General features: G+C 46.4%; 1 protein-coding gene across 1 annotated transcript; it reads left to right on the top strand.

The window, feature by feature from the left end:
* Positions 1 to 280: 280 nt before the first annotated feature.
* LOC137216926 (homeobox protein ESX1-like) lies at positions 281 to 11,220 on the top strand. Its single transcript, XM_067723060.1, has 4 exons — positions 281 to 386; positions 542 to 917; positions 7,478 to 7,523; positions 10,678 to 11,220. The coding sequence occupies exons 1-4, from the start codon at positions 281 to 283 to the stop codon at positions 11,218 to 11,220; spliced, it is 1,071 nt and encodes a 356-aa protein (XP_067579161.1).

Raw genomic sequence — 11,220 nt, forward strand, 5'->3', positions numbered from 1 at the left:
GCGCGACATCCTCCGCGCCCTGCCCGCGCCCCCTTAGACGGCCCCTAGACGGCCGACGCCCTGCCGCATGCGCACATCAGCTAACCCAACCCCCAGCAGGCTGTGGTAAACCCACAGCGGGCGTCATACCAGAATCTCTGAAACCGGACCAGCCTCCAGAGGAGCCTTAACGTGCCAGATCGTGGGCCACCGCTCTAGCCTTGAGTCGTGAGCCGGGGGTCTCAGGAGATCCGGAGCAGCCTCTGCTGAAGCTCACAGCCTCCTCGACAGCAGTCGGGACATGGAGCGTCAGCCGCAGAGCAGCCACGATGCCTATGACGTCACAGATGCAGCCATTGCCCGCTTCTTCAAGCTGGGGGTCGAAGAGGAGCGGGAAGAAGCGAAAGGTCAGTGGCGGGTGGGGCACTCGCTTTAACGGATTCCAGGAAAGGTACTTTCCCAGGGCGAGGCGAACGGCAGGACCCCCCTCGGACGCAGGCCCTCCCCAGAGCCGGGCTCACTCGATGGCCTGATCTTTCTCTTTGGGTTTCCTCCCTTGCAGAGGTGAAGCCCGCGGAGATGTCGCCTCCCGGAGAAGGGGGAGAGGAGCAGAAGGCTCAGTCCGAACTGGAGCAGGGAGCAGCCGCGGAAGGGAAAGAGGCGGGAGACGAAGGAGAAGGAAAGGAAGGCTGCGAGGTCAGCGTCGGAGCCGCCGGCCCCGCGGACGGCGAAAGCCGCGAGGCCGAGGCCGAGGCCGAGGCGGGCGGCGGCGAAGGCGGAGAGCAGGGCGTCGAGGAGCAGCCCCCGCGGGCCGCCGTCGAGGGTCCTGAGGCCGCAGAAGGGCGGCGGCGGGCCCCCCGCGCCAGGTTCACGCAAGCGCAGGTGCAGGATCTGGAGCACGTTTTCCAGCACACTCAGTACCCCACCGCGCTCATGCGGTAAGTGGGCGTCTCGGGTGGCGCGGGCTGCCGCGTGGGTGGTGGGCGGCGCTCTCGCGAGTCCCTCTCCCCGGCTCTGGATCTAAAAGCCCCGGGGCCTGGCGGCGGCCCGCCCTTCCGGCACACTCGAGGCCTAGGACGGGGGCGGGGACTCTGCCTGGCGGGAATCGAGGTCGATATTTCCGTGCGGTGTTTGAGTAAGTCACGTTGGGGAGCTTTGTGGGCCGCCGGTTCACATAAATAATGAGTCGCCCGAGACGTGGTGGAGCAAATGCAGAGTTGGAATCTACTTTTATCTGAAATTTTGATCATCAGTTATTCATGGATTATATTTGCATTAGTTTAAACACTACATGAAAACATCCTTTATCTTGATTACTGAATTTTTAAAAATAAATCAATTTATTTATTTATGGCTGCATTGGGTCTTTGTTGCTGCTCTCGGGCTCTGGGCACGGGCTTTCTCTAGTTGCGGCGAGCGGGGGCTACCCTAAGTTGCGGTGCGCGCATTGTGGTGGCTTCTCTTGTTGCAGAGCGCGGGCTCTAGGCGGGTGGGCTTCCGTAGTAGTTGTGGCACGTGGGCTCAGTAGTTGTGGCTCGCGGGCTCTAGAGCGCAGTCTCGGTAGTGGTGGCACACGGGCTTAGTTGCCCCGCGGCATGTGGGATCTTCCCGGACCAGGGCTCGGACCCGTGTCCCCTGCATCGGCAGGTGGATTCTTAACCCCTGCGCCACCAGGGAAGCCCGATTACTGAATTTTTAGTTACCCCTGAAGTTTGTGCCTGAGGCAGAATTGTTCCCTAAAGCAAGCTTCAGTGTGGAGAATGAATGGGTTGCTGAGTACCTGTGAATGCGGCTAAAATTTAAAAAGCTATCATTTACATTGTGCTTACTGTGTGTTAAGCACTTGTTTTAAAGGGTTTTTCTACATACTGTCATTGAATCTTCACAACCCCTTGTGAATGTGGTAGCCACTGTTATTATCCCCACTTATAACTGTGAAAAAACTGAAGCTCAGAGAAGTGATGAGACTTGCCCAAGATGGCACAGCTGGAATGTGGCAGAGCTGGGATTCAGTCCTAGGAGTCCTAGGAGGACTGAACAGCCTAGGAGGCTGTTCAGTAGGCAAGGCCAGAGGTGATGGTGTGTTGGTCCAGGGTAGTGGCGATGGAGAGAAGTGAACAGATTAAAGAGATATTTAGCAGGTAAAATTGATAGCAATTCATGGTAATTTGAACACGGGGGTAAAAGGAAATGTTTAAGAAAAATGTATAAATTTCTGATTTGCCCAAATGAATGGCTGCTGGTATATTCAGTGAGCTAGGGAATATTGAAAGACAATAAAAGAAGCTTGCAAGAGACAGAGGAGGAGTGTTTGGAGAGGCTGTTTGTAGGCAAACCGTATCGTGGAAACCTGGATGGCGGTAGGAGACGATTCAACAAGAAGGGATGGCAACTAGCATCAACTTCGGTTTAGGATTTTCTGTTCAACTCGATTACTCCAAGTTCGGTTGCTTTTTGCTGTGGTGTGATAATTGGATCAGCCCAATTTCTCCCTTTCTCAAAAGTGTCAAACTCAAGATGCCCCTTGATTTGGATGTCTAGAGCTGCCTGATAAATATTTTTTCTTCCAGTTTATTATGATATAATTAACATTCAGTACTGTATAAGGTACTTGTTTCTATTCACCCTTGTTTCTATTTCCATTTCTCTAGGAGGTGGGTCAAAAAGGATCTTGCTGTGATTTATGTCACAGAGTGTTCTGCCTATGCTTTCCTCTAAGAGCCCGACAGCTTCTGGCCTTACATTCAGGCCCTCCATCCATTTTGAGCTTATTTTTGTGCATGGTGCCAGGGAGTGATCTAATCTCAAACCTTTACATGTACCTGTCCAGTCCTCCCAGCACCACCCATTGAAGAGGCTGTCCCTTCTCCACTGTACACTCTTGCCTCCTTCATCAAAGATAAGGTGACCATATGTGCGTGGGTTCATCTCTGGGCTTTCCATCCTGTTGCATTGATCCATCTCCCTGCCTCTGCGCCAGTACCACAGTGTCCCGACCACTGCAGCTCTGTAGTATAGTCCGAAGCCAGGGAGCCCAACTCCTCCAGCTCCGTTCCTCGTTCTCAAGACTGCCCTGGCCATTCGGGGTCCCCTGTGTTTCCTGTATGGATATTTTAGCAATATTAATTCTTCCAATCCAAGAACACAGTGTATCTTGCCATTTGGGGGGAACATTTTCAAATTCCTTCATCAGTGTTTTGTATATAGTTTTCAGAGTATAGGTCTTTCACTTCCTTGGTTAAGTTTATTCCTAGGTATTTTATTCTTTTTGATGCTATTTTATTTCTTATTATTAATTAATTAATTACTTTTATTTTTGGCTGCGTTGGGTCTTTGTTGCTGCACGTGGGCTTTCTTTAGTTGCGGCAAGTGGGGCCTTCTCATTGCGGTGGCTTCTCTTGTTGCAGAGCACAGGCTCTAGGCACGCGGGCTTCAGTAGTTGTGGCACACGGGCTCAGTAGCTGTGGCTCGCAGGCTCCAGAGCGCAGGCTCAGTAGTTGTGTCCCACAGGCTTAGTTGCTCCACGGCATGTGGGATCTTCCCAGACCAGGGCTTGAACCCGTGGCCCCTGCATTGGCAGGTGGATTCTTAACTACTGCGCCACCAGGGAAGCCCTTGAAGCTATTTTAAATGGGATTGTTTTCTTGCTTTCTGTCTGAGAGTATAGTGTATTATAGTGTAGAGAAAAGCAGCAGATTTCTGTATATTAATTTGAATCCTGAAACTTTACTGAATTCACTTATTAGTTGTAGCAGTTTTTTGGTGGAGACTTTAGGGTTATCGGGTTTGTTTTTAATTGAGTTACAGTTGATGTACAATATTATATAAGTTTCAGGTGTACAATATAGTGATTCACAATTTTTAAAGGTTATACTCCATTATAGTTATTATAAAATATTGGCTATATTCCCCATGCTGTACAGTATATCCTTGTAGCTTATTTATTTTATACATAGTAGTTTGTACCTATTAATCCACTGCCCCTATCTCGTCCTTCTCCCCTGTATCTTCCCACTGGTAACCACTAGTTTGTTCTCTATATCTATGAGACTGTTTCTTTTTCGTTGTATTCAATAGTTTGCTTTAATTTTTAGATTCCACATATCAGTGAGATCATTTGTCTTTCTCTGTCCTACTCATTTCACTAAGCATAATACCCTCCAAGTCCATCCATGTTGTTGCAAATGGCAAAGTTTTATTCTTTTTAACCTTCATTGTATATACATACCACATCTTCTTTATCCGTTCCTCTATTGATGGACACTCAGGTTGCTCCCATATCTTGGCTATTGTAAATGATGCTGCTATGAACATTGGGGTGCATGTATCTTTTTGAATTAGTGTTTTTGTTTTTTTCAGATATATACCCAGGATTGAAATTGCTGGGTCCTATGGTAGTTCTATTTTTAGTTTTTTGAGAAACCTCCATACTGTTTGCCACAGTGGCTGCACCAATTTACATTCCCACCAACAGTGTACAAGGGTTCCCCTTTCTCCACATCCTCACCAATATTTGTTATTTGTAGTCTTTTTAAGAATTAATTAATTTACTAAGTTTTGGCTGCATTGGGTCTTCGATGCTGTGCGCGAGCTTACTCTAGCTGCAGGTGAGCCAGAGCTGCTCTTTGTTGCGGTGCACGGGCTTCTCATTGCGGTGGCTTCTCTTGTGGTGGATCACAGGCTGCAGGTGCGCAGGCTTTAGTAGTTGTGGCACACGGGCTCAGTAGTTGTGGCCCGAGGGCTCTAGAGTGCAGGCTCAGTAGTTGTGGTGCACGGGCTTAGTTGCTCTGTGGCATGTAGGATCTTCCTGGACCAGGGCTCAAACCCGTGTCCCCTGCACTGGCAGGTGGATTCTTAACCACTGCGCCACCAGGGAAGTCCCTGTAGTCTTTTGGACGGTAGCTATTCTAAGGTGATATCTCACTGTAGTTGTGGTTTGCATTACTCTGATGATTAGTGCTGTCCGTTTTTATTTTTTTATGTATTTATTTTTTTGAATTTTATTTATTTTTTTATACAGTGCGTTCTTATTAGTTATCCATTTTATACATATTAGTGTATATATGTCAATCCCAGTCTCCCAGTTCATCCCACCACCAGCACCACCCCACTGTCCCCCCTTGGTGTCCATATGTTTGTTCTGTACATGTGCGTCTCTATTTCTGCCCTGCAAACTGGTTCATCTGTACCATTCTTCTAGGTTCCACATATATGCATTAATATAGGATATTTGTTTTTCTCTTTCTGACTTACTTCACTCTGTATGACAGTCTCTAGATCCATCCACATCTCTACAAATGACCCAATTTTGTTCCTTTTTATGGCTGAGTAATATTCCATTGTACATATGTACCACATCTTCTTTATCCATTCATCTGACGATGGGCATTTAGGTTGCTTCCATGACCTGGCTATTGTAAATAGTGCTGTAATGAACATTGGGGTGCATGTGTCGTTTTGAATTATGGTTTTCTCTGGGTATATGCCCAGGAGTGGGATTACTGGGTCATATGGTAATTCTATTTTTAGTTTTTAAAGGAACCTCCACACTGTTCTCCATAGTGGCTATATCAATTTACATTCCCACCAACAGGGCAACAGGGTTCCCTTTTCTCCACACCCTCTCCAGCATTTGTTGTTTGTAGATTTTCGGATGATGCCCATTCTAACTGGTGTGCGGTGATACCTCATTGTAGTTTTGATTTGCGTTTCTCTAATAATAGTGATGTTGAGCAGCTTGTCATGTGCTTCTTGGACATCTGTATGTCTTCTTTGGAGAAATGTCTGTTTAGGTCTTCTGCCCATTTTTGGATTGGGTTGTTTGTTTTTTTGCTATTGAGCTGCATGAGCTGCTTGTAAATTTTGGAGATTAATCCTTTGTCACTTGCTTCATTTGCAAATATTTTCTCCCATTCTGAGGGTTGTCTTTTGGCCGTGTTTATGGTTTCCTTTGTTATGCAAAAGCTTTTAAGTTTCATTAGGTCCCATTGGTTTATTTTTGTTTTTATTTTCATTACTCTAGGAGGTGGAACAAAAAAGATCTTGCGGCAATTTATCTCAAAGAGTGTTCTTCCTATGTTTTCCTCTAAGAGTTTTATAGTGCTCGGTCTTACATTTAGGTCTCTAATCCATTTTGAGTTTATATTTGTGTATGGTGTTAGGGAGTGTTCTAATTGCATTCTTTTACATGGAGCTGTCCAATTTTCCCACCACCTCTTATTGAAGAGACTGTCTTTTTCTCCATTGTACGTCCCTGCCTCCTTTTTCATAGATTAGTTGACCATAGGTGCGTGGGTTTATGTCTGGGCTTTCTATCCTGTTCCATTGATCTGTATTTCTGTTTTTGTGCCAGTACCCTATTGTCTTGATTACTGTAGCTTTGCAGTATATTCTGAAGTCTGCGAGTCTGATTCCTCCAGCTCCATTTTTTTCCCTCGAGACTGCTTTGGATATTCAGGGTCTTTTGTGTCTCCATACAAATTTTAAGATTTTTTTGTTCTAGTTTTGTAAAACACGCCATTGGTAATTTGATAGGGATTGCATTGAATCTGTAGATTGCTTTGGGTAGTAGAGCCATTTTCACAATGTTGATTCTTCCAATCCAAGAACATGGTATATCTCTCCATCTGTTGGTATCATCTTTAATTTCTTTCATCAGTGTCTTATAGTTTTCTGCATACAGGTCTTTTGTCTCTCTAGGTAGGTTTATTCCTAGGTATTTTATTCTTTTTGTTGCCATGGTAAATGGGAGTGTTTCCTTAATTTCTCTTTCAGATTTTTCATCATTAGTGTATAGGAATGCAAGAGATTTCTGTGCATTAATTTTGTATCCTGCAACTTTACCAAATTCATTGGTTAGCTCCAGTAGTATTCTGGTGGCATCTGTAGGATTCTCTATGTATAGTATCATGCCATCTGCAAACAGTGACAGCTTTACTTCTTCTATTCCAATTTGTATTCCTTTTATTTCTCTTTCTTCTCCGATTGCCGTGGCTAGGACTTCCAAAACTATGTTGAATAATAATAGTGGTGAGAGTTGTGGAAGTTGTGGAAGCTCTTGTCTGCTAGTCTTCAGGTCATTCTCATCAATAGCTGCTCTGTAGGCTTCCCTGGTGGCGCAGTGGTTGAGGGTCCGCCTGCCGATGCAGGGGACACGGGTTCGTGCCCCGGTCTGGGAAGATCCCACATGCCGCGGAGCGGCTGGGCCCGTGAACCATGACCGCTGAGCCTGCGCGTCCGGAGCCTGTGCTCTGCAACGGGAGAGGCCACAACAGTGAGAGGCCCGCGTACCGCAAAAAATAAAAAAAAAAAAAAGTTGCTCTGTAAATAGCTGTAATTTTGGTGTACCCATGGAAGGAGGTAAGCTCGGGGTTTTTCCTATGTCACCATCTTGGTTACTCTCTGAATAAACATTTTAACATAGCATGAAATGTGCATTGTATATTTCGTTTCATCCATAATGTCAAGTGCTGAATATTTTCAATATTTTTCCCCTCAGAAAGGAGCTTGCAAGACGCCTGGGAGTGACTGAAGCCAGAGTGTGGGTCAGTAAACCTGAAAAAAGCAACTTGGCACGGCAGCCAATCTAAAACCTGCTTTAGGAATTGGATACCTTGTCCTAGACATTCTCAAGTTGGTGTGTTTTTGTACACTTGTCGATGTTTTGGAAATAAGGTTTGGACTTCTGGGGCTTTGGGGCCAGAATATATGTATCTTCAGTAAAGTTAAACTCCTTCCAAAACTGGTATCCCTTAGGGGACAAGTCTCTGTGGAATCATGTTGGGGCTGATTCTGACTTGGCAGTTATTCAAATTAATGCACCAAATAGCTGGGTTAGAAGAGGGTTCAAGTATACTAAATTATTTAAAAGTTTTAAAGCCAGGCCTAAGCTCTTTGTGTAAGGAGTGAATTTACAAGTATTCAGGCAATTGGGTAAGGGAATAACTCACCTCGGAACACAACATGTGAGCAACTAATATATGTGTAGTTTAGGTGAGACTGATGGGGAGGCGAATAGCTTAAAATTCCAAGTGCCTGGTCCTCTTGCTGTTGTTTTTATGTGTTTGGTAGAGCAGTGTAGAGAGTTTCAGCCGTAAATTTTAATTTTCTGAAATTTTTTGATGTGCAGCCTGAAAACATTGCTAACATAGTAGGTTGTGCAGTATGATGGGGGGGGAAAGGTTTGCAACCTTTAGGAATTTGTCTAAACATATAAAACAATAAAACAAACAAAAAGAACAAATTTGAATAAATTTCCACTGACCTCAAAAGGTGGACGGGTTTGAGAATAATTGGATACTATCGATATATGTCTTGGAGATACTGCGTAAATTCAACATTATGAAACTACCGAATGTATCAGTGAATATTATTTTCAGCAATTTCTAATGTCTAAGAATTTTTTTCTTCCGTTTTCATACTATTATGAGGGATTGGTTTTGAAGAATTTGTTTGTGATGGTCAGTGGTTGGCTCTCAGCTAGTCGCTTACCTGTGTTAATTTGAAATACTTGCTCATTCATTCAGGTAGTGGTTACTAGTTGGTAGCTCATGGCACAGAAGCTGATTATTTGTCCATAGAACACAGTAAGTTGTATCAAAGGAGTATATATATATATATAATATATATATATATTTAATATATTTATTTATTTATATTTGGCTGCGTTGGGTCTTCGTTGCTGTGCGTGGGCTCTTCTCTGGTTGAGGAGAGCCGGGGTTACTCTTCGTTGTGGTGCGCGGTCTTCTCAGGGCAGTGGCTTCGCTTGTTGTGGAAGAGGAATATTTTTTAAAACACAAGATTGATAGAAAGGAAGAAAGAAGGAAGGAAGGAAAGAAGAATTTGGATGGGTTCACTAGCTTTGCTGCAGAGAGCGTGTGTGAGGGCAGTGATGGACACGGGCTGCAGAGGTGGTGGTGGGGTCTGGAAAGCAGTGCTGGCGGCCTAAGGCCACGGGCTGGGCTCACAGTCAGGTCTGGCCAGGGCTTGGGAGGCGCAGGCCTCTGCTTTCTCAAGCAGGCAAAGCAAGCTCAGAGGAAAAGAGAAACTGAAGTTTTGGTGGCTTGCTTCTCCTGGGTTTACGTAGTGGTCTCTTAATGGAGTTCTGAAGGGAAAAGGAGCAACAAGAAACAAATGAAGAAGACGGGAGAATGTTTTCATCTGTTTCCAAACTCTACAGCATGAGCGTCCCAAAGAAACATTTAATGGACACCCTCCCTTGGTTTGCAAGGACAGTAGGAGCTGTTTTATGAAACCAGTATTGGAAATATGGAAGTAGTGTCAGCCTGAACCTCACATAGCCAGCTTTGCACATTGCTTATATTTATGCAGATTTGACCATTGGTACGCTCGAACCCCCCAAAATGAGCTCTATTACACTGGCTTTTCTCGACTACATATTCATGCAGCAGAAGGACCCAAATACTAAGATGGGAGAGGGAAGATGGGGCGACAGAGAGAGGAGGCCCTTGGTCTCATGTAAAATTTGCCGAGTGGAAACATCCAAAAATACTAAATATGGCACAATTCCATTAACTGAGATGCTGAGGGAGCAGTGGAGTCCACAGGACAGGTTTTACTTTCAGTTGTTAATAGTTGGCAGATATTTAGGGGGGAGCCGTTTTGTGACCCCTCACTCACGTGGTTGTCGGCTGTCTTCCTAAAATGCAGGTTGCACCCTCTTGACTTAAGCATAAGGGACAGGATGGGGATCTCCTGGTTGATTAGCAGCTCCTAGAGGGCGCAACCTTGCTGGGCACCAGAGGCTCTGCTCCAAGGCCCTGCAACTGTAGCCAGAGTGGAGTGAGCTGACCTGGTCCTGAGCCCAGGAAGGTTTGGAGGGTGGGGCAGGTTGGAGAGTGCAGAATTGACAGAGGTGACAATGGTATGCCTCTTTCCCCCCAAACTCTTGTCTGGGCAAAGATTTTAAGAGTTTTAGTAAATTTGGGCTGAGTTCGTCTAAGCATTCGTTACCCCTATAGTCTAATATTAAGGCAGTGTCCAGGGCTTCAGTTCCGCCGGTGTCCAGCAAGACAAGCCACAAAGTCCCTGGGCCCCCCATGACCAAACCTCCCTCACAATACCATCTCCTTCTTTATAACCATCCCAAGGCTCCAGAGGATGAATGACCCTTTTTAGTCATCCTTGGGGAAAGCTTTTGTTTAAAAATCCAACCCACTCCTATTGATTATTTACTGTAACCAAAGATGGGTTTTTCAAAATGGGGACCGTTCCCCTCAGTATGATTTTAAAAGGCACCCACTTTTTCCTATGCTCAACTTCCCCCATAACTAAGGTGACACCTGCCCAATGAGTAGGGATTAGTGGCAGCTGGAGCTGACGGTCAGTTGTCAGGACGCAGACCTCCCAGGCACAGTAATAACAGCAGGGACAGAGTGCAGTTGGTCAGCTCCACCTGCGTGTAAGAGTGGGGGAAATAATAGAAAAGGTGGGAGGGGAGAGACAAAGCCATATGCCAATCCAGAGCCTGGCACATAGTCGGTGCTCGCTCTTGGGGGGGAGGGCGGCTGAAGGGAGCGCCTTCAGCTACACATCCTAAGATACTTTAGCAAGAAGGAAATCGCTTCTCCTGATGCACTTTCAAATCTTCAAGGCACCGAGAGCTCCCTGCTGCGATTTTTCATGTCTGACATGAAATGCTCAATATACTAATCAATCTCTTTTTCTCTCTGCTTGAAGGCTTGGTTTAAGAGTAGAAGGGCCAAGTGTCGGAGACATCAGAGGGCAGTAATGCTCAGAAACGTGCCCCACGTGCCCCCGGTCCTCCGTGCTGCCGTTAGCGTGTGTGAACCCTGCCGTGCCATTCTGCTTCAGGAGCTGGATTGGGTCCACGTTTTTCTGGAGCAAGTGCCACTGGAGCTGCCTCTGCTGCCCGGGGCGCCCATGCCACCCAACCTGCCCGTGCCACACATGCTTCCCATGCCGCCCGTCCCACCCATGCCCCCCATGCCACCCAACCTGCCCATGCCACCCATGCCACCCATGCCGCCCGTCCCACCCATGCCCCCCATGCCACCCAACCTGCCCGTGCCGCCTGAGCCACCCGTGCCACCCATGCCACCCAGGCCGCCCATGCCACCCTTTCCTCCTATGCTGTTGCCACCTCTGCCCTGTCATCTTCCACACGTGCTTCACTGTTGGTGCCCTCATGTGGCATCGCGTCGTTCCTTTCCATTGGAGATCCTTCAGCTGCCCGAACTTTCTATTGAATTGTGTCTGTGA

The sequence above is a fragment of the Pseudorca crassidens genome, chromosome X, assembly GCF_039906515.1.
Source record: "Pseudorca crassidens isolate mPseCra1 chromosome X, mPseCra1.hap1, whole genome shotgun sequence".
NCBI lineage: Eukaryota > Metazoa > Chordata > Mammalia > Artiodactyla > Delphinidae > Pseudorca > Pseudorca crassidens.